This window comes from Leptosomus discolor, unplaced genomic scaffold, assembly GCF_034619465.1.
Source record: "Leptosomus discolor isolate bLepDis1 unplaced genomic scaffold, bLepDis1.hap2 HAP2_SCAFFOLD_45, whole genome shotgun sequence".
Taxonomy (NCBI): Eukaryota; Metazoa; Chordata; class Aves; order Leptosomiformes; family Leptosomidae; genus Leptosomus; species Leptosomus discolor.
In genome coordinates, this window is record NW_028237842.1 from 89977 (window position 1) to 115445 (window position 25469).

The 25469-nt window shown below is 52.4% G+C and overlaps 1 protein-coding gene and 1 long non-coding RNA gene across 2 annotated transcripts; one reads left to right on the plus strand and one right to left on the minus strand.

Annotated features, from left to right (window-relative positions):
- Nucleotides 1-279: 279 nt before the first annotated feature.
- Nucleotides 280-16116, plus strand: LOC147412630 (uncharacterized). The gene is made up of 11 exons (XM_086481118.1): nucleotides 280-358; nucleotides 1874-1881; nucleotides 2944-3071; nucleotides 10467-10529; nucleotides 10666-10811; nucleotides 10916-11101; nucleotides 11275-11571; nucleotides 12201-12500; nucleotides 13125-13226; nucleotides 13620-14159; nucleotides 15836-16116. Exons 1-10 carry the CDS (start codon nucleotides 280-282, stop codon nucleotides 13631-13633), a joined length of 1323 nt encoding a protein of 440 aa, XP_086337244.1. The 3' UTR covers nucleotides 13634-14159; nucleotides 15836-16116.
- Nucleotides 16117-19463: 3347 nt separating this feature from the next.
- Nucleotides 19464-21929, minus strand: LOC147412631 (uncharacterized). Its single transcript, XR_015184174.1, has 2 exons — nucleotides 21489-21929; nucleotides 19464-19900 (listed from the first exon to the last, which is right to left on the minus strand). It is a non-coding gene; the product is annotated as an uncharacterized LOC147412631 (long non-coding RNA).
- Nucleotides 21930-25469: the final 3540 nt, after the last annotated feature.

A 25469-nucleotide genomic window follows, 5' to 3' on the forward strand; every position in this document is an offset into this window, starting at 1 on the left:
TTGGCTGAACTTGTCTTGGTCTTCAACACCCTCTGTGAGAGCAACTGTTCTTCTGACCCAGTTAAGAGCAGTTTATAGCTTTTTCCTGCTTTTCGTAAGTGAACATAGCCAGGCGACAGGCAGAATGATCACGACACAAGTGACTGTCCTCTTCCTTAGTCTCTTCTTCCCCAGCCCCTGATAGGCCAGCAGCAGGCTCATGGCTTGGAGGGACATTGCCAGGTCTCCTCTCTCCACTGTGGCCCTGTGGTGTGTCTCATCCTCCTACCATGTACCAGGATGAAGAGCTTGGCTGAAGGTTCTGGTGGGCTGCTTGGAGCCCCAGAGCCTTCTCCTGCCCCCGAGCTGTCCCCCGGTGGTGAGTGAGCCCACGTCTTCCCTTTGCAGCCATGGCCACCACTGAGCTGGCCCCTGCTGCTCATGTCTGTCCTATATCCATGTGTCTCTGTGCATGAGGTGTGGAGGAGTGAGCTTTGCCTGATCAAAAACAGTTCAGAAAGGGCAGAAAAATGCCAAGGAGAGTGAGAAACCAGAGAGGGAGCAAGAAGGTCAGAAGAAGAGGCAGTAGCGGTGCTCCATGGAGCAGCAGATGTCCCCTGCAGCCTGTGGAGGACCCACAGCGGAGCAGATTGGTGTTCCTGAAGAAATTCCAGCCCGTGGAGAGCAGAGCAGAGGAAAGGTGCGAAAAGCAAAGCATGTCAGAGAGAAACTGCTCTGTAACTATAACCCCTCAGCCCTGTTCTCCTGCGCCACTTCGGGATGGGCAGAAGAGTCTGGAGAGAAGGAGCGACGTTGAGCGTGGGACTCAGGGGGAGGAAAGGTGCTGTTTTAACGTTTGTCTACCCAAGTCAATAAATACACGTGTGTTTTAATTGGCAATAAATTCAGCCAGTTCTCCCTAAGTGGAGTCTGTTTTTCCCACAACGGTGATCGGTAAGTAATCATTTTTGGTAATTGGTAAGTGATCATTCTGTATTTATCTCAACCCATAAGCTTCCTCATGTTCTTCCTGTTTTCCTCCCCAGTCCCACTGAGGGCGGGGGAGAGAGCAAGGAGCTGGGTGGGAGTTCGGCCCCTAGCCCAGACTAACCCACCGCAAGAGTAAAATGATTAAAATGTTCGAAATGTGAAACATTTAAAAATTATCAAATGTAAAATGGCTGAAACAAGAATGTAATGTTATCATTTATAGAAATCATATTTGATTGAAGAAAGCTCTGATTTTTTTCCATATGAACCAACACACCCCCACAAAAAAAAAGAGACATGTACCTTCACTTTTAAGGCCCTACATGGAGAACCGTAAGACTGGTCGTACCAGCCCCAACCTGAAGTGTCTCATGGAGCAGAGCTGCCTCTAGGGCAGAAGAATGGATTAGTGAACGTCCGGGGACATTTCCAGGTAGGGGATTCTCAGACCCATTGAATCTCACCATCAGTAGAGACAGGTCTGGTCTCAATTTTTTATGATGAAACCTCTCTTTTGCAGGGGTGCCAATAATCTCCCTCCCTCCTCCAGCCCAACAGGAGGGCTCTGAATCAAGTCGTGGGTGGGTGCTGCTCTCCACCTTCCCTGGTGGGGTAGTTCCCTCTGTCCCACCTCGTTCCTCTTGCTCTAAATCCACCACACGCTCCTGCACTTCTCCCATGAGAATCCTGAGGTGCTCAGCTCCTGTGCTGGGAAGGGCATCGAGATTTTTGTCATCATAAATGGGGCTTTACACTAATTTCCAGGGTTGCTGGCAGAGGAGAGCGGCCGAGCACAGCTCAGATCGGGTTGTACCGAATAGAAACCGACTGAGCGATCCTATCGAGAGCAGAGACCTTATCTCTGTCTTTGTGACAGTTACGTTGCTGTTTCTTTTTCCTGTAGAACCACTGGTAAAGATAGAAGAGTGGATGTTTTCAGATGTTTCTCTTTTTCTTTTTTTTTTTTTTTGAGGCTAATCTTTACTTTCATTAGCTTCTGGGCAATGCTGTTAAAACAAGAACAAGCCCCTGTGACAAGATCCCTGATAGGCACCTACTTGCTGGCTGAGGACATACCTGCCTCTGCATTTCAAACTCGTATAAGCCCAACACCTCATGAGATGATGAAAATCCTGAAGCTGTGGATACACTTCACTAAAATCACCGATTTTTTCTCATTTTTCTATTTTCACCTTCCCAGACCTGCTGGAACAGTCAAGCCTCTCTTGGGCCAACGCGTAACATCTTCCCAAAGAACAAAATACGCAACCAACCGGCTCAGTTAGGGGTCAACGCCGGGTAACGCAGTGTCACAGAGTGGCTGAGGTTGGCAGGAACCGCTGGAAGTCGTCTGGTCCAGCCTCCCCTCTTGAAGCTGGGTCAGCTGGACCTGGTTGCCCACAACCACATGCAGTCAGGTGTTGAGTATCTCCAAGGACAGAGACTCCACAGCCTCGCTGGGCAGCCTGTTCCCACGCCTGATCACCCTGGCTGTAAAAAAGGTGTTTTCTGGCATTCAGACGGAGTTTCATGCGTTTCGGTTTGTGTTTCCTGCCCTGTCACTGGGCACCACTGCGTATAAATATTCATGATGCACTTACACATGTCAACAAGATCCCTCCTGAGCCTTCTATTCGCTGGGTGAGGACTCCCGGCACTCTCAGCCTTTCCTTGGATGCTCCAGTCCCTCAATCATCTTCGTGGCCCTTTGCTGCAATCCAGTAAACCCCTGTGTTTCTTGAACTGGGGAGCCCAGAACTGGACACAGCACTCCAGTATGGCCTCACCAGGTACTGAGCAGAGAAGGATCACCTCCCTCGACCCGCTGGCGATATTCTTCCTCATGCAGCCCAGGACACCATTAGTTTTCTTCGCCACAAGAGGGCATGGTCAGCATGTTCAGGCGGAAAGTGTTGCCCAGTCGCCAGCTGAGGTGGGGAATCTTTGCTTGTCACCAGCCGCACCGCCACGTAGAAGAAGCTGAAGGAAAGAAACGGAAAGGACATCCCCTGCCAGCTGAAGATGGGCTTCATCCGCCTGAAGATGGGCAGCTGGCACCAGTTCGAGTGCATGATGGCTCTTGAGATTCGAGTCTGGAACTGGTAGGTACGCCACAGGACCTATGGAGCATCCACAAGCTCCTGAAAGGTGAAGGTCATCTGTAAAGCTACCAGGCACTTTGAGTAACTGAATCAAAACCTTTATTTCCCACACCCATTCACGGCCTTTTCCAACCTTTACTTGCATTAATATTGTTTCTTCGTGTCACAGTTTGAGGCTGGGCCGGCCACTAACAAACGACAGACGCTCTCCATGAACCCCTCTCCCCTCCCAAAAGGGAAAAGGAGAGAAAATAAGGGAGAGAGACTTTACGGTTTGGAAAAGAAAACTAAAACAGCTTTAATGGAACAATAACAATAAAAAAAAAGAATAAGAATAAGGAAATAATGAAATATGTACAATGTGTACAAATATACACAAAACCAACACCGAACCCAACTCCCCCCACCCTGATGATGATATGTCACCACCACACCACAGGGCTGGCACTGGGGCAGTCCCAGGCTGGACTGGGCAGCAGACAGGGACGGGATGCAGGAGCTGGACTCAGGCCCTGGATTCAGGGACGCACGGGTCGGGATCGACGACGGAAGAACAGACAGAGTCCTCCTCAGATGTCAGCCATCGAAGAAGAGGGAGAGAGACTCGTGATCTCTCAGCTTTATGCTGAATATGACGTCTATGGGGTGGAACACTCTGTTGGTCAGGTTTGGGTCACCTGTCCGGTTCGCTCCTCCCTGTAGGTGCGACCCTTTTCCCTCCCGGCACCCCAACACGCAGTACAAGATTCAGCAGTGACCTTGGTCGCTACAAGAACAAGTCTAAGCCAGGGCCTCTCTGCACCCCATTCCTTGGTACGAGCTATAAACATCAGGGGCTGGCACTGCTGGGAGCAGTCACTGCCTGGGAAAACATGCTGCTGTTTCAGAAAGGGCCGTTAGTCCGAGGAGACTGAACTGAAAAGTTAAAGCACTAAAGCAGAATTAGTTCTGATTTAGCCCAAACCAGGACACTTCGTCATCTCAGAACCCGGTTCACCATATTGTCGAGTGTGCAGTGGTGGGTTGGTGGGACAAGGACGGTTGCCCGGGGACGTGCGCTCTAAGCTCATTTCCTCCAGCAACAGCCCAGCGTTGATTTGCCCCAGGGCCAGATCAAGATTAATCTCTAAAGCAATCTCGGGGTGGCATTGAACTCTCCTCCTATCGGACATCTGCAGCAGGACAAGGCATCCGGACTCCTACATCTAACCCAGTGGTGGAGTTCCATTGGCCTGACGCGTTCCGTGTTGTCCTGGGTTACAGTGTAAAATGTGCCAAAAGGAAAAAAAAAAAAAAAAAGTATTCTATGACCATCTTCAGGAGCTGTTGAGACCAGGTGGGGCGGTGCTCCCTGCCTCCCCCCCTCTGGACTATCTCCTGTTATTGGGCACAACAATGCCTTATCGCCTGACCCATCGATAACTCGCTCCTGGACTATCTCCTCTTAATGGCCCATCAAGGAACTGCCTCACGACTCCCCATCCCATTGTGAGATGCTCCACCCGGGGGGAAGGAGCCAAGCAGTCCATGCCAAATAAAAACTGAGATCTCGAACACCCTAGCAGCCTTCTTCCACTGGATTCCCAGAGGAGATTTTCCCCCCCACTGGAGTTCCAGAGGACAGGAGCTACCTACCTACCACTGGACCTTCGGAGGAAGACCAGACCCTTTTACCTGATCGCTGCTTCCACAGAACTACACCCATCGCTTCAGGAGGGCTGCAGCCAGCATCTTATCGGACTGCTACTGCCACCCTAACAGGGGGTCAGGTTGTATTCCTGACTCTGTCAGTGTAAACCAGTGGGTTGTTTGTTTTTCCCTGCCTTGTGTTATATATATATATATATTAGTAAAGAACTGTTATTCCTATTCCCCATATCTTTGCCTGAAGGCCCGTTAATTTCAAAATTATAATAATTTGGAGGGAAGGGGGTTGCACTTTCCATTTCAAGGGAGGCTCCTGCCTTCCTCCGCAGACACCTGTCTTTCAAACCAAGACACATGTCCATCTCGGGGTGAGATCAACCAAACATCAGAGGCAGCTTTTTCTCCTGTGCTTGCATCTGGCTGCTCTCTCTAACCCTTCCCTGTCCACATGGTGAAGGGCTCTGTGGCTTGCATCCCTCGGGAGGTTGGGCGGCGGCTTTCAGCAGAAATCCCTGCTCTACTTCACAGTTGTCTGCAAGAGAAGAGAGCAAGGAAAACACAAGAGGAATAAATAGTGCTGCGGTCGCCCAGTTTATTAATAGATCAGCTCTGCGGCTGTCCAGAGATTTTGTGCTGCTGCTGATGCATCATTCAACAATAAACCTTTGCCAGTGGCTCATGTTCCCGTCTAAAAACTTCATGTGCAGCCGGGTGTAATCCTGCACAACAAATCTCTGGGCTCAAAAGATTTTTTCAGTGAAAACCGAGAGCTAATGATGAATTAAGTGAGTTTCTCCTGCATCCAAAATCACTCCAATGAGTGGACAGGATTAAAACGACACTGATTTTTATAATGTTCTTAACCCTTTTTAACCATGAAACAATGCTTGTAAACAAAACTTAACTTCAAGGGGGATTTTTATGGAGTTAGCCAACTCTCGTGTTAGTCTGCAGATATTTCTATGCATTTAACTCTTTCTAGGGAGCTGTTTCTTAGGCTGGGAATAGTCCAGTGCATAACAGTTCAAGACCTTATTTGTATTACTCCGGCATATGAGTGGTTTTGTTGCAAATCTGCAGTGGTAAGAAAAGCTCCTCCACACCAAGTTAGATCAGCAGAGACGTCGTTTATTAACGACGCGCAGCGGGGATGTGGGATCCTTCTCCAAGATGGCCGCCTGCACGTTGCAATCAACAAATATTTATACATTAAATTCATACATATTCAGTCTATACAATGCTTATTCATTATCATCCTCTTGATGATTGGTTGTTCTTCTCTCACTTCTGATGCAAATTAGCGCGCAGCCTCTGTCGTAGTCTTCTCTTGTTCCCTTGTGAGTAGGGGGTATCATTTGGGTAGGTGGCCCGTGAGTCGGAGGTCTCGACTGCTCCTCAAATTGACCATGTTTGGTCAAGGAACATGTCCTTGGCTCGTAGGCTCTTGGCTCGTACCTGCTTTGGTCATGATGCAAAGATTATACACAATGGGCACCATCATAAATCCTGTCCAGCAGACATCTTGGACTACAACACACTGTCCTTGTTTCTAACCACTAACAGATCATTGGTTAATGAATACCGTAGCTCTGGGACTTTACAGGGGTATGCTAGCAGCATTGGCAATACAGATTTTATTTTATATTTGATCGTTTATCCCATTTGAGACTTATTTTCCCAAAATAACCACTGTTCTCTCCTACTAATATCCACTAATTAGAATCCTTGATATTCAAATCAAGATGGGAAAAGTAAGGGGAATTCCAAGCAGTATCCTAAAATCCTAAAATCCTGCAACACTTTGAGTCGGAAGGAGCACCCTGAGACCAGCTGATCACACAAGAAGTGATAGGAATTGCAGCCTCAAAGGCTGAGAATCTTCTTGCCGAGTAGGTCAATGAGGATGAGGCTGCCCTGCCTGGCAGACATGGTCTTCCCTTTCAGGGTCAGAGGTACGTGGTTCCTCTGGCTACAAGTCTTCCAGTGAGATGAGCAATGCCCCAGGAGCAGATCAGGTACATAAACAGAGCCACCTAGCAGCATCCAAAGGAGGGTGGGGCAGCAGAGACCTTTTCAGCAGGTGAGCAGATGGGATGCATAAACCTTGAAGACCCTCCAGCTTGCAGTACGGTAGCTAGAAGCTAGACAGGAGACACCCCAAGCATCAGAAAGGTCATCAGATACCAGCATTTCAGCAGCAAACCCACAGAATTTCTAGAGGGCCACACGAACTGTGCCCTAAACCCCACAGACGAGGCTCCTACTGACAGCGACCGGAGCTGGGTTAACCAGGACACGCGGATGCAGCAACCCCTGTTTCCAAGGGAAAGCTAAAGGTAGCCACGATCTCTCTCGTCTTTACAGCCAACTCAGAGGTGCTGAACACTCTGCATGCAGGTTCTTCTTCTTGAAGATGGAGAGAAATCGACACTTCCTAAAGGTGATTCATCACATCTGCCTCAGCCCCTGATTTTAGACGTGGGTAAGAGTCCTCCAGATAGTCTGATTACTGATTTCTGTCCACAGAGTAGATTTAGATGATTACCTAAAAAGCAGACAACTGATTTCTAGAAGAATAGCATCAGAAAAGATGAATCACTATCAAATAGAGAACAATAAAGCCAGGGAAGAACTGTATGAAGGGGAAGTTTCAGTGAATTAGTGAAGTTCCTCAGGTTTAGGATTTGGGAAGTAAAACTTTGTGTATTTCTTACAGCGTGTACGAAAACCAAGCAGGCAACAGACAGCACTAAGGGGAAGGGGTTACTCTTAGTACCTGTTGACACACTGAGTTCACTCGGTATTTTTGACATGTAAACACCCAAAGAACCTTTGGAAGTACAGAGATCACCAAGCTGAACGAAATGGGAAGGCATTTTTGTTTACCCAACGTGCGACTGTCACCAGCACTGACTCAGATTAGCGCAAGTTGCAAGGACAGGGAGGACAAATTGCCAAAGTTTCCCTTGTAGTTCATCAACTGCGAAGGGCTCACGAGGAATTTAGTGGTGTTAGCCCACCTTTGGGAAGAAAATGGATTTAGCAGGGTCTTTGCTGTGGTTTGCAGAGATGGATAAATATGGAGGGTCTGAAAAGGACTCGCATCTCTCTCTCTCCAGTTTGTGGAGTCTCCTTCCCTGGAGATACTCAGAACCCACCTGGACACTGTCCTGTGCGACCTGCTGTAGGTGAACCTGCTTTAGCAGGGGGTTGGACTAGATGGTCTGCGGAGGTCCCATCCAGCCCCCACTGTTCTGTGATTCCATGGATCAACGAGGCTATCCAATAGGTCCAGCTGGGAGCTGGGCAAGCGAGGGAAGTTCAGAGCATCCTCTTCCTCCCAGGAGGACCAAAGCAGTGTCCATGGCGTTCTTCCCATTAATAACCTCCCATGGCCCTGCACCCAATTGAAGAGCTGAAGCAAAACATTCCCTCATTTTAACTGGCACAGGAAGATGGAAGTGGTCAAGTGCCAGCTCAGTGGCCAAAGGAGCCATCAGTGGAGCGGCTGGGATGGTGTGGCTGACTGTGAGTGCTCAGAAGATGGAACAGTTACTTTTTCTTCCTTTTTTTCTTTTGTTGCTTCCTGGCAGCAAGGTGGTTGGATGAAATGTCTGCTCAGGAAATGTTGGGAAGAGTACACCTACTTTATTTCTTTCTCTCTGCCTTGCCTTGCCTTGCCTCTTGCCTTGCCTCTTGCCTTGCCTTGCCTCTTGCCTTGCCTCTTGCCTTGCCTCTTGCCTTTCCCCCTTCCCCTTCCCCTTCCCCTTCCCCTTCCCCTTCCCCTTCCCCCCCTTCCCCTTCCCCTTCCCCTTCCCCCCCCTCCTCTCCCCTCCCTCCCCCCCCCTCCTCTCCCCTCCCTCCCCTCCCCTCCCCTCCCTCCCCTCCCCTCCCCTCCCCTCCCCTCCCCTCCCCTCCCCTCCCCTCCCCTCCCCTCCCCTCCCCTCCCCTCCCCTCCCCTCCCCTCCCCTCCCCTCCCCTCCCCTCCCCTCCCCTCCCCTCCCCTCCCCTCCCCTCCCCTCCCCTCCCCTCCCCTCCCCTCCCCTCCCCTCCCCTCCCCTCCCCTCCCCTCCCCTCCCCTCCCCTCTCCTCTCCTCTCCTCTCCTCTCCTCTCCTCTCCTCTCCTCTCCTCTCCTCTCCTCTCCTCTCCTCTCCTCTCCTCTCCTCTCCTCTCCTCTCCTCTCCTCTCCTCTCCTCCCCTCTCCTCCTCTCCCCTCTCCTCCTCTCCTCCTCTCCCCTCTCCTCCTCTCTCCTTTTTGAGCAAAGCAGAGCATGTGTCCCCCCCAGAGCCATGCCATGCACATGGGATGGTAGCAGCTCAGATCACCAAGATCTCCTCATCCCTACCCCTGACCCTCTGAATGCAAGATGGGAGCTTATAACACAAGGACTGCCAAGGTCTAGGACATCTGGAGCGCCTCCTACAAGCCTTTTCCTACCAGCCAGTGACAGCACACTTGCTGCAAGCCAGGTGCTTTACCCACAAAAACTTTCAGTCCTCTCTTGTTTGGACCATATCCACTGGAAGGAACTCACAGTTCATGGGGCAAAGAGACAGCCCAAAGGTGATCTAGAGCACGTGGGGAGGAAAAGATCTCTGAAAACATGATGACATCCCCAAGACACAACATCCAGAGTATAGTTTTCCCTTGTGTGGTCAGTGGCTCCTCCTTCCTTATGCAGCATTTCTTCCCCTTGTCCCACCCAGCTCCAGTGAGACAGCGGGAGAAGGCAGCACGCTGCTCTCGTGGAGAGGCTGGCACAGAGCCCTGAGCACCCCCAGGATCATGGTCTGCCACCTCGTGATCCTCCTCAGCGATTCTCTCATCCCTCACTTTGGCTTCTGCCTCCCCCAGGCATAAGTTTATTTCTCCTTTTTTATTTCTGTCTTTTCTTCCCCCCCTCCCTTATCCATTTTTTTTTTCTGTCTTTCATCTCCAGCCCTTCTTCTGCCTTATATCCCTCTTGAGTCCTCCCTTCTGCTGCCGTCATCGCTTCTTTCTCCCTCTGCCGTTTCCGGCTTTCAATCCAATCTTCCCTCCTGTCTTTCATCTTCCTCTCTATAACCACATTCCTCTTCCTCTGCTCGTCTCGCCTCGCCTCGCCTCTCCTCTCTCCCCTCCCCTTCCCTTCTGTTAGACACTCAATAATGTATTACCCAGTACGTTCATGCAGCTGGTTCTGTCCTGTCAGCTGGACACCCATGTTCTCATGAGATGAGGAACGCTTGGCTGGAAACTTGTTGCTGTGGTGGTGCTGGGGAGGTTCCCAACACGTGATCTTCCTGTGGCAGACGGGTCTGGCTGTCACAGAGCTGTTCCATCATTTTCTTTCATTTTTCTTTCTGGTGGAGGTTCTTATGCGATCAGATCTGATCAGCTGTTCTGCTGCTATTTTCAGTCTGGTTTCCGGCCTGAGAGCCTGATAAGGACTGGTTCATTGCCGGCCTGGGGTGAAACAAGTTCGTGATCTAGGAAACAGATGTCCCGGGGCCAAAACGGTGCTGCAGGAGCAGGATATGCCTGTGCCTGTGGGAGGTGGTGAGTCATTGTCTTTGCATCACTTGGTTAGGTTTGTTCTCCCTTCCCCTTTCCATTACCTACGGAACTTTTTGAGTTTTCCTACTTTTGCCCTTTCTATGCCCTTCTCCTGTTCTGCTGGGGGCAGCGGGAGTGTGTGGCTGCTTGGGGCTGGTCCGCCAGCCAGCATTAGCCCACCACAGCCCCCTCCGGCCCTCTGCCACTCTAGTGCCAGCAACAACGCCCGCCTTGTAGCCGGCCAGAAACCCCAAAGATTCCTTTCTCCACCCTGGTAGGAGATGCAAGTGGGCCTTGAGCTCATCCTGCCCTGCACCCTGGCTCAACGCCTTGTTCTCCCCTGCCAGGACCCATGAGCTCTCCTGTCTTCCCTAACCCCTTAAAGACTCCAGCAGCCCCGTTTCTTTAAGGTTCAAGATATCACATCCCAGGGCTGAGAGCAACCAATCGCTTGGCAATCACCCAGTTGCTTCTGACCGGAGAAATAATCTCGTCCAACATGTGGTGCTAAAAGATACGCTCACGGGCACGGCGGGGTTTGTAGATGGTTTTTCCCGTGGGTGACCTCACTGGCACGTGAGATGGTGTTAACGGCTTCTCTTGGTGATCTGTCTGGGCTTTCCGTGCCACGGCGGCCCAAAAAGGAACTGTGACCTGTAGGAAGCCCCGGGGCTGTGAAGGGGCTGCCCTCTTGTGCGGTGGCCAACAGAGGCAGGACTTCGCGGGGCAGCGCCTGCGGGAATGACTTCTCCTCTCTCCTTTCCGCAGCCTCCTCTCCCTCGTCGTCTCAAAGCCCCTCTCTCACGGCTTTCCTCCAGCTGCTGCTGGTGGCTGTGTCCTCTGCGGGTAAGTGCGGCTTGACCTCTCGGAAGATGCTCCCCAGCTGAACTGAGCCTTTGAGCAGGAGGCAAGGGGGAGCTGTGTTCTGTGCAACAGAGGGGAACGGGGTGCCTCACTTTCCTTGTCCCCTAGAAAGGAGGGCTCCCTCCCACCCTCCAAATCCTTTCTTTCTTCCCCAGAGCCTCTGCCAGCCCCAACACTCGCCACAGACCCCAGTTATCGTTTCTATTATGAAGGGGAAAGTTTCGCTCTCATCTGCTTGGCTGCAACGTGGAGGAAAATCGGCGGGTTTCGGTTCTTCAACCAAAGCGGGGAGCAAATTGACCTCAGAGCACCTTACCCCCTCCCGAAAGCCCGGCTCCAGCTGACAGCCACAAAAGCGTCCGCTGGGGAGTACACGTGCACGTACTTTGTGGAGGACTCGGGACAACAAATTCCTTCCAATAGGAGCCTTCCTGTGTCAGTTGAGGTCCAGGGTAGGTGGATCACATCAGCACGGCTTGGGTCCCATCAGCCCAGGCACCACACGCCTCCCTTTAGAGCACCACCCTTTCCAAGGGCCCTCTTAGCCGCTTGCCAAGGGGCAGATGAGGCCGCTCTGGCTCCTCACAAGCTCCTTTTGTGCTCCTGGGTTTCTCTGAGAAAGCAGGAACAAGTTGGCCTGACGGCTGCGTCACCTCCGAGAGGTCCCAGAGCAGTGAGGCTCCCCCAGCCTTTCACCAGGCTTTGTGGCGTAGGACGTGCCTCCTGCTTTGGGCATGTAAAACTCCTTCTTTCCTGCACTTCGGTGAATGCAAAGAAACCCCTTGAGCTTCTTGAAGATCTTATCTTGGAGACGTGCAGGTCTTCTTTCCTGCGCCCACGGTTGAAGAAGGGCATGGAAAAGAGAGCCCCGAGTGACCCCCAGGAGCTGCTCTGTAGCTCAGGGCTCTGTATGTGCCCCAACATTCATCAGAAGAAAACTTAACTTCTCTTCTAGTCCCTTTGTCAAGTCTGAGTCGTGACACTGGGAAAAATCCCGGGGTTTGCGCACGGGCCCTGACGTCAACAGACAGCGGAATGCTGGGTGATGTGTTGTGTTATGTTTTGGATTTTTTCTTTCCAGCTGCTCCTGTGGCCCCAATTTTATCCCTGGATCCTCAGCAGGAGATCTACAGACCTGGCAGCAGTGTCAAGCTAACCTGCTCCATCCCCTCCTCTCCAGATGATGTCAAAGAAGTCCAGTACTACGCAGACTTTGGACTTGCCATCTCCATCCCAGTATCGAACGTGAAAAACTACAGCTTTCACCTCGATATCACGGGAGAGGAGGTCTCTGGCTCTTACAGTTGTGCCTATTTTGTGTTCCTGTCTAGTCGTCGTGTTTCTTCTGAAAGTAGCCGCTGGATCAATGTCTACGTGAAAAGTGAGTCTATAAACCCTTCCTCACTAGAGCATCTCGTAACCCCTGACCCATCCCTGGTTAACCCCTTCCCCCTTTACTTGCCTATGAGTCCATCCATGTGTGTCACCTCCATCCCTTCCCGTCCTGTGACCGTCCACCTCTGCCTTGCTCACCGTACCCATCGCTAAGTGAGCTCATTGCCGTACCTGCCCGTGTTCTGGGGGACGAACACAAGCAGAGATGCTGGAGAAAAGGGTCTTGATGAAGAGACGGTCTCATCACCTTGTCTGGCTTTTCTGATGAGAGCACAACTTATTTCGACAACCCGTCCTTCTCCTGGGGGGATGTGCGCTGTGGCTTCCCAAGGGCTAACGGTCTGACCAGCTCCCAGGGACCACTACAGCTGGTTTGGAGGGTGAGGCAGGGCGGCCAGCACAGCTTACCATCGCATTGGTAGGCCCATCCGCCTCCCACGCCCATTCCCACGGTTCCCATCGAGGGGGGTTGCAGTGCTGGAGGAACTTCACCTCCCTCCCACCTTAGAGGATGGGGTTAGCTATTGAAGGGCTTGCTCACGGGAGAAGCCACCGTCTCTCTTGGTGGGAAGGCTGCGTCGTGGTACAGTCCCCGTTGATTCCTTCCCAGGCCATAAAATCAGCTGGATTCGAGAGATCGTTGTTGGGGGTTCGTTCTTTACCATCAACGGCCTCATCTTTTTCGTCTCCCACCGCCTGATGAAGAGAAGAGGTAAATAGTTCACTTTCATGAGGCCATGCTAGCTCTCAGAACCCTGGCCCTTCATTATCCCTGCCAGAAAATGGCCCAGTTTGGCTGGTATTCCCCCTTCTTTTCCAAAGAGAGAAAGGAAACAAACAAATGTTTGTGCAAAGCTGTTTTGGGAGGTTGCTGTGGACGGGGAGAATTTGAAAAGGATTGCTCCTCAGTAGTGGCTGAGTCACCATCCCTGGAGGTCTTTAAAAGACGTGCAGAGGTGGCCCTTAGGGACCTGCTCTAGCGGTGGACTCGGTAGCGTTGGGTTTATGGTTGGACTGGATGATGCAAAAGGTCTTTTCCAACCCATGTGATTCTCTGATTCTCACCCTCCTCCCTCATTTGATCCCCAAACTGATCTCCCTTAAGAGCTCCAAGACTGAAGAGAAGCCATTCCCGATGCTGCTGCGTCCCTCATTTGCAGATCTGAAGTGGGATTCCGGATGGACTAACAGGAGGAATGAGAAGACGAATCCCCTAAAGGTTTTACTCTGCTGGCGAAGGCAATCCGTTCTCTCAGGCCTTGCCTGATTCCTGGTTGTCCACCTCAGAGTCCCCAGGAGGCAGAAGTGGTTCATGTCCCACTGGCATTACTTCGGCTGCTCCTTCGCTCTGTGCAGACCCCCAGGCCTTCCTACCTGCTTCGAGTCCATCCAAATAAAGCTGGACGTTGTGTTTGGGTCTTTTCATTTGAGAGATGTGTGTTTCCGTGCTCCTTCCCAAAGCTTGCGCTCGTGTTTGTGCACGTGTGTGCCGCTGCTCCATCTCACCTCTAGTCCCACCACGGTCCTGTCACACCGGGGTCTTATTTGCATCTGAAAGAGGATGGAGAAGCAATGGAGTCGGACAGACGAAGGATGAGAAGACAGAAGGTAGAAAGAGAGTGTCCAAAGCAGAGCAGATCCTTTGGTGAGTCATCAACCCATCCGCCACGGCTGTCGCTGTCTTCTCGCCTCCTGTGTTCCCTCTCCTTGGTGTTAGGGCAGTGGCATCCAGCGGGTGTAGTGGGTGTCAGGAGACCCACCACAGAGGGGGCACGCGATTGTAGGGGAAGCCTGGATGTCTGGGATCTCTGGGACAGCAGTGAAGGTGCCTGAGGTGGAGGAAGTATGAAAATGGGGGAATCTGGGGGAAAGTGGGGATTTTCTGGGCACTGCAGGATATATCCACCACATTGCAGGTATATCAGGGACTGTGGTAGGAGTGGATAGGGCTCTGTAGACATATGGTGTTGGTGGGGAGGGCTAATGGGAGCATTGTGATGTTAAGGGGTATGTGAACAAGGGACATTGCATTTTTGAGGGCTGTAGGTGTGATATAGGGGAGCTGCTGGGCTAGAATAGGACGAGATATTTAGGTTGGACAAAAGGAAGACATTTTTTATGAGGAGGGTGGTAAGACGCTGGAAGAGGTTGCCCAGAGAAGCTGTGCCTGCCCCCTCCCTGGCAGTGCTCAAGGCCAGGCTGGATGGGGCTGGGAGCAACCTGGTCTGGTGGAAGTTGTCCGTGCCCACGGCAGGGGCTTGGAACTAGATGGTCTTTAAGGTCCCTTCCAACCCAAACCACTCTGGGATTCTGTGTTTCTATGACTTTGTGACCTTGGAAAGATGAGGGGCTGTGGGGGCGCTGGATTTGCAGGGATGAAATATTGAGGTAGTAGGAGTATATGGGGTCTGTGGGCATACGGCGTCTGTGGGGATGAGATGAGGGGAGGCTTTGGGATTCCTGGAGGCTGTAGAGATGGGCTCTAGGGACTATGGGGATGGGATATGGGGTTTGTAGGGGTGGATGTTTGGACGAATGGATGTTTGCAGCTTGCATTGCTCTATGGGATTGTCCTCGACCTGTGGGATGGGAGAAGGGAAACGAGGTGGGAGGACATAAACAGGCTTCGTGTTGGATTACCAGGCCAGAGTGGGACATGGGATGTGTGGCGTAGGGTGGCTGTCAGGCCATAGTGAGCAGGGATGGAGCAGACGATGGATCACAGGACAGGAGTGGAGTAACGCAGCGAGTCTTCTATGGGGTATTTTTTGGGCCATGGGGTGAGAATGGGGCTTTGAGGCAGGTGTCGGGAGGGAGGCTACAGGGTGGTTATTTGCCCATGGTGTAGAATTGGGTCTACGGGGTCAGATTCGTGTTACGGAGTGCGTATTATGCTCTGGGGTAGAAGTGAGGCTCCATGGCCGGAGTGGCACCATAGGTAAGATTTTATGCTATGGAGAAAGGGTGGGCCAAGAAACGGGAAGCTAGAGGGTGGAAACAGCACTTGGGCACAGGCTTTTGTTTATGTGCAAATATGGGGTGAGGGGGGGCTACAGGTGTAAGAGTCGGTCCGGAAAACAGCGTTGTCTCAACTTTGTCATCAGGGATATGGACAATAAGGTACCCCAAAAAGCAGGCTAACACCGCGACATGATTCTGCAGCGGCCTGCCTGAGCAGCAGTTACTGATCCTGGGAAGGGAATGCCAGGCCTGTGAGGTCATTGTGCCCTGGACAGAGCAAGGACGAGAGCTGAGCAACTTGTTCACCTGGCAGAAAACAGCAAAGGATAAGAGATGTGTCTGTCTGCTTCTCCCTTCTAGGAACCTTGTGGGGGGAGAGACCAGGCGAAGGAGGGAGCCTTGCGGAGGCAAGAGGGCTCTGTTTTGGCTCAAGAGTGCTGTGCCGTTCTCCGGTGCCAGGGACGAGCCTGAGAACTGTTATCAAGAAGGATTGATCAGCATCGGTGGAGCCAAGAAGAGGTGGAGATTCAGAGGAGGAGCAAGGGGTGCTACTGGGCATAAAAAGGGCTCCTCAGCACCCGAACTTTGGAAGCTTCCCCCACCAAGGATCATGACGATCATTAGGACCAGCAGGACGCTGCCTGGACCTGGGACCATCGGGACGCCTTGGACCCGCGGTGGTAGCTATTGATCTCTGTCCTCTTTTCACATTACATTCTCCTTTCCTTTCACCCTCTTTCCCCATTGCATGCCGCTTTATGGGCAAAAATAGTTTCACTGTTTGATTGTGGCAAACCCCTTTGGCGTGGTCGCCTTAATTTTGCACTTGGAGATCACAGCAAACGAACCATCACGAGTCCACGGAGTGGACCGTGACAACAGGGTGGTGGTGGCGGGGCTGTGGTTTACTGGGTTGGTGGTATTGTGGCAGTGGGAGTGGGAGTGGGCCCCACGTGGTCAACATTGGACGTTGCGGTGGGTTTGGGGTAAGTTGTGGGAGCGGCATGATGGGAAGGCACAATGGGATGGGTGTTCGTCCAGGAGGTGGGAGTGGGGAGACGGGGTTGAGGTGGCACAGGCGTGGGTTATGAGGTGGGAGCACACGGTGGAGTAGGAGTGAGTTATGGCTGAGGCACTGGGCTGCGCACATCCTGCCGCGCAACGGGACTCCATACGGATTGGTGCCACGAGGCAGGCCACGTGATGCCGCGAGAGCTTCTGGTAGCAGGTCTCAGGGCTGCCCGTAGGTCAGGAGCAGGGCTGTGAGATCAGCCGCGGAGACTTCACGGCCATGCTGACCTGGGAAGGGAATTGTAAGGGCAACCCCATTGTACGGGCAACAGCAGGTCCCGGCGGGACAGTAGTGTCCAGGTGCCCCTGCTGCACCCAACCGCACCCCAGGAGAGACCCAGATGTCCCAGTTCTGTCTGCTCCCCCCGCCCATGCCATCTCCCCCATTCAGCCCCACACTCAGCCCTGCCCTCCCGGGCACCCAAGCAACTGGGTGCCCCAACCTACCTCACTGTTCCCTGTCCCCCCCATTCCTACCCACCCAGGACACAGCTGTCCAGATGTCCCTGCTCCAGCACGCACCCCCAAGTACACTCAGATCCCTCCTGGCCCCAGCCACGGGCTCTCCCCTAATTACCCAGTGCTATCTACAACTAATTAGGAGGGAGCAGCCTTCCTCTTAACCCTATGGCGTGTCAGGGCACTGTTAGGGAGTTGCTCGCAGAATGCAGACCCTTCCTACATCCCTTTCTTCCACACCTTCCCAGTGCCCTCCAGATCCTCCCAGTTGCCCTGCGGGCCCTTCCATTGCACCCCAGCTCCTCTTCCTACCTCACAAGGACACTACTTTCCCCAGGTCCCATGTCCTCTGCACTCCCAGGACTCACGTTTTCTCTCCTGAGCTCTTTGCAAGCACGTGTGCCTGTCTCCTCTGCAGGCTGTGCCCCTGTCCCTCTCCCTCTGGCACCAGCTCAAACCACAGAGTGTGACTTCCCTTCAGCACAACCCAACAGGAAACCCTTACTGGAGGAGGAGTCAGCAAAACTGCAGCACAGAGAGGAGTCAGGCAAGGGTTGAAGGACCTGAGGCAGAACTTGGGGGTTTAAGGAGGGGTGGACGGGGTCAGCTTGGGCCCTGCTAGTCTAAAACGAATCCTTAGATCCTAGTAGGTGTCCCCATCCCTACCTGAGCAATTGTCCCTGGAGAAACCAGTCCTTTCCCTGTGTTGGTCGCTTGGAAACATGCCCAACACCTTCCAGGCATCCTGGGGCTGTAGGTGCTTGTCCTGGTTTGGGCTAAATCAGAACTAATTCTGCTTTAGTGCTTTAACTTTTCAGTTCAGTCTCCTCTGACTAACGGCCCTTTCTGAAACAGCAGCATGTTTTCCCAGGCAGTGACTGCTCCCAGCAGTGCCAGCCCCTGATGTTTATAGCTCGTACCAAGGAATGGGATGCAGAGAGGCCCTGGCTTAGACTTGTTCTTGTAGCGACCAAGGTCACTGCTGAATCTTGTACTGCGTGTTGGGGTGCTGGGAGGGAAAAGGGTCGCACCTACAGGGAGGAGCGAACTGGACAGGTGACCCAAACCTGACCAACAGAGTGTTCCACCCCATAGATGTCATATTCAGCATAAAGCTGAGAGATCACGAGTCTCTCTCCCTCTTCTTCGATGGCCGACATCTGAGGAGGACTCTGTCTGTTCTTCCGTCGTCGATCCCGACCCGTGCGTCCCTGAATCCAGGGCCTGAGTCCAGCTCCTGCATCCCGTCCCTGTCTGCTGCCCAGTCCAGCCTGGGACTACCCCAGTGCCAGCCCTGTGGTGTGGTGGTGACATATCGTCATCAGGGTGGGGGGAGTTGGGTTCGGTGTTGGTTTTGTGTATATTTGTACACATTGTATATATTTCATTATTTCCTTATTCTTATTCTTTTTTTTTATTTGTTATTGTTCCATTAAAGCTGTTTTAGTTTTCTTTTCCAAACCGTAAAGTCTCTCTCCCTTATTTTCTCTCCTTTTCCCTTTTGGGAGCGGAGAGGGTTTCATAGAGAGCGTCTGTCATTTGTTGGTGGCCGGCCCCTCCTCAAACCGTGACAGTACTCTTGACCTGTACCTCGGGCTGAGCAACCTTCCATCTACCTCCTTGTCTGCTCCACTGCCAAGGTGCCCCTGTAACCTGCCACGTCTGTGCAAAAAGAGATATCTTTTTTTCCTTTCTCTGCTACAGAAAGGTTATGAGATTTCTGAGGGTTTTTTACATATTTTCTGGGTATTTGTGTAGTGTATCGGATACTGAGAATTTCCCCAATCCCTCAGAGCTGCTGGTGTGCGAGCCCTTTCGGTATGAAAACCAGCAGGAAACGCTGTGGTTTGAAACAGAAATACCAACTGATGAGCTCAGCATCCTACATCAGATTAAACAAAAGCAGCTGCAAGAAAAAAAAAGGAAATACGGTTTGGGGGGAGGTGCAGGTTTTCCACACTGCGTGTGCCCAGGAGCTGGCAGAAGCACCACCTGGGCCTGGGACCCCTGCGGGAAGAGGAGTCCCCCATCATGGGAGCCACGCTGGAGGCCACAGCACCAGCAGGCCCGCACAAGGCCTTCATCCCAGGGGGAGAGAAGGCAGCACCTCTGTGCCAGCGTTGTCTCCTCCCTGTGAGAGCACCGGCATGACCGCCCGCGCCGCCACGCGCAGGTAGCTTCCAAGGGCCAGAAAGGCCTGAGGGAAGGGCTGGGCCTGGTCCTTGGTGGCCATTTCAGTGTCCCCATGGACAGAGGCACTCCCGCCCTCCATCCCGCCTTGGGTGGCGGCAGTTCTGGGAAGGGCCTCCTCAGGCACCCAGCCCCGTTCATGCTGATTGCTCCTCAGCGCAGGGATCGCCCGGGGCTGCCTGTCACAGTCCACTCAGTGGACTCGTGACGAAAGACTTCGTTTGCTGTCATCTCGAAGGGCAAAATTAAGGCGACCACGCCAAAGGGGTTTGCCACAATCAAACAGTGAAACTTTATTTTTGCCCATAAAGCGGCATGCAATGGGGAAAGAGGGTGAAAGGAAAGGAGAATGTAATGTGAAAAGAGGACAGAGATGGATAGCTACTACTGCGGGTCCAAGGCGTCCCGATGGTCCCAGGTCCAGGCAGCGTCCTGCCGGTCCTAATGATCGTCATGATCCTTGGTGGAGGAAGCTTCCAAAGTTCGGGTGCTGAGGAGCCCTTTTTATGCCCAGTAGCACCCCTTGCTCCTCCTCTGAATCTCCACCTCTTCTTGGCTCCACCGATGCTGATCAATCCTTCTTGATAACGGCTCTCAGGCTCGTCCCTGGCACCGGAGAACGGCACAGCACTCTTGAGCCAAAACAGAGCCCTCTTGCCTCCGCAAGGCTCCCTCCTTCGCCTGGTCTCTCCCCCCACAAGGTTCCTAGAAGGGAGAAGCAGACAGACACATCTCTTATCCTTTGCTGTTTTCTGCCAGGTGAACAAGTTGCTCAGCTCTCGTCCTTGCTCTGTCCAGGGCACAATGACCTCACAGGCCTGGCATTCCCTTCCCAGGATCAGTAACTGCTGCTCAGGCAGGCCGCTGCAGAATCATGTCAAGATGTTAGCCTAACTTTCGGAGTCCATATTCCTGATGACAAGGTGGAGACAATGCTGTTTTCGGACCGACTCTTACACTACAGGATTATTCGTGGAGGTGCACTTTGCTTTAAAGAGTTTCCTAATGAATGACACACTACCAATAATCGATACAGTGGCACTATGCTCCTCTCCCTTCAGGTGTCGTTACACCGCCCTTGCCACTGACTCGACCAACACACAGACCTCACATTAAGACTCACACAAAACATTCTTCAGAGTCTATAATCACATTTTGCCTCTCCAGGGCATTTTCTACAATGCAATACAGTATTTTTATATCCATTACTCACATGCCCTGCAACACTTTCAGCACTAACACTGCTGAAATTACTTGTGCAGGCTTTACATAGGCTGTTTTTCCCACACCAAGTAGGTGTTTCCCCAGAGTTTTCTGCAGCTAGATGCTTCATGTAATGCAGCACAAGAGAATTTGTTTATCCCAAGTCAAGAGTCTGTTAATGCTTACCTTCTCTTTAGGAAAACAAATGAGATTAGAACCGATACACTTCACACTGTTTATTACAAACTCACTACTTCTGTGCACCCTCTGTGTGTGCAGAATTACTAACTCTACAGTGTAGAAAAGCTTTTTCTATGACACTCTGGACAAAAGCGAGCGTGGAGGTTTTTTACAGGACATCTTTACACATGACCCTCTCTAATATTGGAGCCTCTCTTTAGTGCCTGAGTGCTTTGCCAAGTCAAGCTGCAGCGGGGGCCAACGCGGTCTCCACGTGACTGGGAGAGGCGAGGGATGCAAGAGGAGCTTTACCCCTTGCACACCTGATCACACTGGGACATGATCCTTCTCGCACCACCACACACCAGCCAGGACGAGGCTCCCACTCGCCAGCAGCCGCGTGGTGCCACAGATCCCCTTCGACGATCTGCATCTGCCTCCTGTGACCAAGGTGCCAAGGAGAAACCACAAGGCTGTGCTGTGGGTGCCCAGGCTCCCAGTGCTGGAGCTGGAGCAGCTGGGACTGCTGGGCCCTTCTCCCTGCCGGGAAAGCTGCACCTGCAAACACTGACTGAATTCTACCACAGATAACGTGCCCACAGCCAAGCCAGGCCCGTCCCATCTACCTTTGGTCCCTCCCTGTGGCACCCATCAGGTTTGTTTTAAAAGGAATTGCTATGTGAGGCAGCCGTAACTAAAACATTCCTTCATAAACCCATTCAAAACTGTCATTTTGAAAGTGGCTCCATCTAAGTCTCGTGCACTCCAGTTGTGCTTCTGCTAACAGTGTCACCCCAGGGAGTGATTTGGAATTACTCTCAGTTTCACCCCAAGAGCGGTGACAGGAGAATCGGGCTTTCTGAAGCAGGCTTTAGCGCACCCAGCAGGAGAAAAACACTGAAGGCAAAACCTGAACTTTTGGGTTGTTCGTGCCAGCACTCAAACGTCACGCCGTCATCCCAGCAGGGTCTTTGTGAAGCCAGAGCGGTGTGCAGCAGGGCGGTGGATATTGATTCACAAGCTCTTACGGGACCCAGGAGAAAGTTTCGCCTGCAGTTGGGTCTGAAGGAGGGAATGGCACACTGCTAGAGCTTGGATCGCAGTGTTTCTGCAGCGGGAAGGAGGGGAAAAGCGGTGGAACATCTATCAGAACTCAAGGGTGCTTTCTGAAATACAGCTACAAGCACTATTTATTTCATCTCCTTTCATCCCCAGAGGAGAAAGACAAACATTACCTCTGCTTATCGTTGCTTTAATTGTTAAGAAACTCGAAGGCTGGCTGTGATCTCCCACATGTCAGTGAGAAAACATGATGAAAAATAGGAAGAAAAAGGGAAGGGAATAATGTTGGCTGAGCAGTTGACTCAGCTACCGTGCAGAACTTACCAGCACATCTGCCTTATCCCATCATTATTATTGTGGTGGCTTGCCATGCCATCTAGCAGGGACTCGGGGAACTGCCAGTCCCGGGGAAGAGGTGACAAGGCAACACAAAAGCAATACAAGGCAAAACGTTCTGGAATAGATATTTACCAAGAATAAACATGAACATTTTCATTTTTCAGAGAAAACCGTTTCGGAATGAAGAGCATCTTCTACAAAGAATACCCTTTGCCTTTAATTGTGTAATTCAGACCGAGCCCTTTCACAGGTTCACCACACATGGTGTACGACAATATTTTTCTTCTACTTTCAAATGTCTCACGTTTGCTCATTTTTTTCTAATATTAAGAAAGAAAATCTGCAGCTGGCTTTCCATACATCATCAGGCATTACTATTTCACCTTCTTTGTACTCCTTTTCTTAATCCCTTCTCCGATTTTTTGTCTGATGCTTCTTTGGGTTGAACGCCCCATGCTTCCAGACCAGCACCGAGACTGCACTCCCAGTGGTTTGTGAACATCACCAGTGACCACACCAACTACACCACCACCTCTCTAATGTAGTTGTACTTCACTCCTTACTGGCACGCAAAAGAGGCTTGTTAGGCTTTTCCTTTTTTGACGGGCTAACGTGCCATTTTTTAAGTTAAAGTCATTTCCCATCCAAGAAATTACTCATCCCCACCAGACAGACCAAACCAAAACAGCACCTTAAGGCAAACTTCATCACTTCATCTTCCTCCTTGAAGACTGTATTTTATACTGCGTGGACAAAATCGTACTTCTGGTCTCTTTCTAAGCATCGCCTGAAGCAGGAAAGTTGAATGACAAATATTTTATTTGGTTTTAGTATAAAGCTACAGCCGTTCTATCACTTGGCCACACAGGCAAAGCCTTTCCCAACCTGGACATATACCAGTAGTATGTTTGCCCCAAGGAACTCGTAAAAGGACACGAGGATGCCCCTACTGCTGCCCCTCTGCCTCTCGCTGGGAGCCCAAGTCTCGGGCATTCTATAGCCATCGATAACTTTGACATTTCCCTCTCCCTCTTCCTCAATTTCTACTCTGTAAGCATGAATGCCTTACACTCCACACCCTTCTCCCACAGGCCTTCTCTCCTCACTTTAGTTGTTGTCTTTGGCTTTCTCTCTTGCAGCACGCAGCAGATCCTCCCAACATGTGGTTACGATCCCTCTGCAAACAGAAGCGCTTTGGCTGCATCCTCCCCATTGCAGCTCTCAGGATCACCACCACAGATAGCTCAGGGAAAAAATGGGGACAAGCCACGACCTGCTGTTGACTCCACCCCTGTGCTTCCTCCAGACCCCTCATCCAGCAGAATGGCCTGAGGGGAAAACAAGGACACAGGCCCTGGCTAAAAGACCCAGCACACGACTCCAGCCTCCCCCAGCCCTGCTCTTGGCCATGGACCTATTTCTTCTCGTCCCCCTGTCAACAGAGGGGCGTCAGTCCCTAAAGTGTGCCTCAAGGGTGACGTCTTGCTGCCTGGCGGAGCCCCTCTCTGCAGGCACATCGCTTGCCGATCGTCTGCCCCCAGGCACGGGACGAGGAGGGGGCTGGGGCCCACGGCCCATGAGGGGAGGTGGAGGGCGGTCCCTGGGCCCAAGGGGCAGCCTTTCCCTGGGGCATGTTGGAGCGAGCCCCAGGAAAGGGGCCCTCAGCCCTCACCACCACCCTCCTCCTTCTCCTGTCTTTGGGCACCTTTCAGGCCATGGGCCCCCCATGCCTAAGCCCACCATATTTGGCCACACCCATCAGCCAGCGTCACAACTGACATCACCATGGCCACACTTGACGTCACAATGGCCACCTCACTGCCTTCTGTTCCGGGCCCTATAAAGACAGGGGCCCCTGCAGCTGGCCCACACTTCGCTGCCAGCCCTCGGACGCCAAGCATGCTTGGAAGGAAGGGGAGCTGGAGCGGCGAGGCGGATGGCTGCCCACCTTGCCATGGGACGCCACAGAGCGGCTTCCCGCAACCCCAGAGGAAGAAGCAGAGGCAGCGGAGGAGGAACAACAACAACAAAATCACCCCTCCTGCCGTCAGCGCCAGCGACATCGATTCCCTGGTTGAGGCCATGCAGCGCCTGTCCATAGGCCCACCAGGGAACGGCGTGGAGCCCAGACAGGCCTCCCTGCCAGGGAGCAGCCGGAGCGGCGAGGCGGGTGGCTGCCCACCTTCACGTGGGACAGCACAGAGACGGTTCCCGCAATGGCCAGAGAGGAAGACACCTCTCAGGAGCCTGAAGAAGGACAATCGGCAGAGGAGGAGGAGGAGAAGGAGGAACACCACCACCTCTCATGCCACGAGAGCCGTCGCCCGTGCTCACACAAGCATCATCGTCCAGTGCACCGCAGTGGGCACACAGGGGAACAGCGTGGGGCCCCGGCATGTCTATCTGCTGAAGGCATGGTACGAGGCCCAGGTATGGCAGCCCACCAAAGGACGACGCTGGAGCCATGGAGGTAGATCCACCTCCAGAAGAACCATGGCAGTGGGTGCACCTGCCACAGCCATCACCTGGCAGTACCCCAGCCACCCGGGCTCCTTTGCATGACATGCTGCCAACAGCGTCGCAGGAGCGCCCGGACGGCTCCCCACCAGCGGCCCAGCCTCTGCCCCTTCACCACGGGACGACAAACAACGACAAAAGAATAAAAGTGCTTTCAGCCTCTCTTATTTGGCACTTTGGTGACTGCATCTACACTCCTGTCACCCGTCCTCGTCTCTGTCATCAAGTAAGGGGCTCTTTTGGGAAACTTGACGTTTCCATGACCACCTTCGTGCTTTGGCGGTGCCTTACATCCTGGGGCTTTTAGGCTGTTACATCACCAATTTGATACTAGGTGGGTTTTTTTTTAACGGACTAAAAGTATCCTAATGAAGGCACTGAACACTACGAATTGCTTGTTTCCAAATTATCAGTCTCACTTCAGCGTCAGGTAAAATTATGGGGGTCATTCTGGGAGTTACTGAAAAACACTTGAGAGACAAGGCACTCGTTGGCCATAGCCAAAATGGGTTCACAAGGGCAAAGCCCTGTTTAACTGAACACAAACGCTAGGCACTTCCACAGGCTCACCTGCCACCTCTCCCACCAATAAACAGTACTTTTGTTAATTGTCAAGGGTTGCGTGGGCCCTTCTTTCCCATCCCCCATCACCGCCCCTTGTGAAGAGGTGCCATCTCTTCTGCACCGAGCCCCAAAGGCAGAGCGGAGAGGCCCTGGCTCCCATCAAGCTGCTCCCTTCCCCACGTGGCAAGGGACACCCACAACCTTGCCGAAGGTGGCCTGATTACTAAACCAAAACACTCATCCTGTCTGAGGAACAGTGATATTCCACAAAAGAGCTGTACCAAGGTCCTGACATGGCCATGTTCCTGCAGCTCTGATTTGGGAGATCCCCTTGGTTTTGCATCGCCTGCTAGGTTTTCCTAGCAGCGTTCACTCACCAAAGGGGTGGGGGGGTGGGGGGGGCGGGGGG

Excerpts from the sequence above, each read along its gene's own strand:
- LOC147412630 (XM_086481118.1), top strand. The coding sequence starts at position 280 with ATGAAGAGCTTGGCTGAAGGTTCTGGTGGGCTGCTTGGAGCCCCAGAG. Across the intron at positions 10,812-10,915 it reads GTTTGTAGATGGTTTTTCCC|GAAGCCCCGGGGCTGTGAAG; the intron begins GTGGGTGACCTC and ends TGTGACCTGTAG. Across the intron at positions 12,501-13,124 it reads GATCAATGTCTACGTGAAAA|GCCATAAAATCAGCTGGATT; the intron begins GTGAGTCTATAA and ends ATTCCTTCCCAG.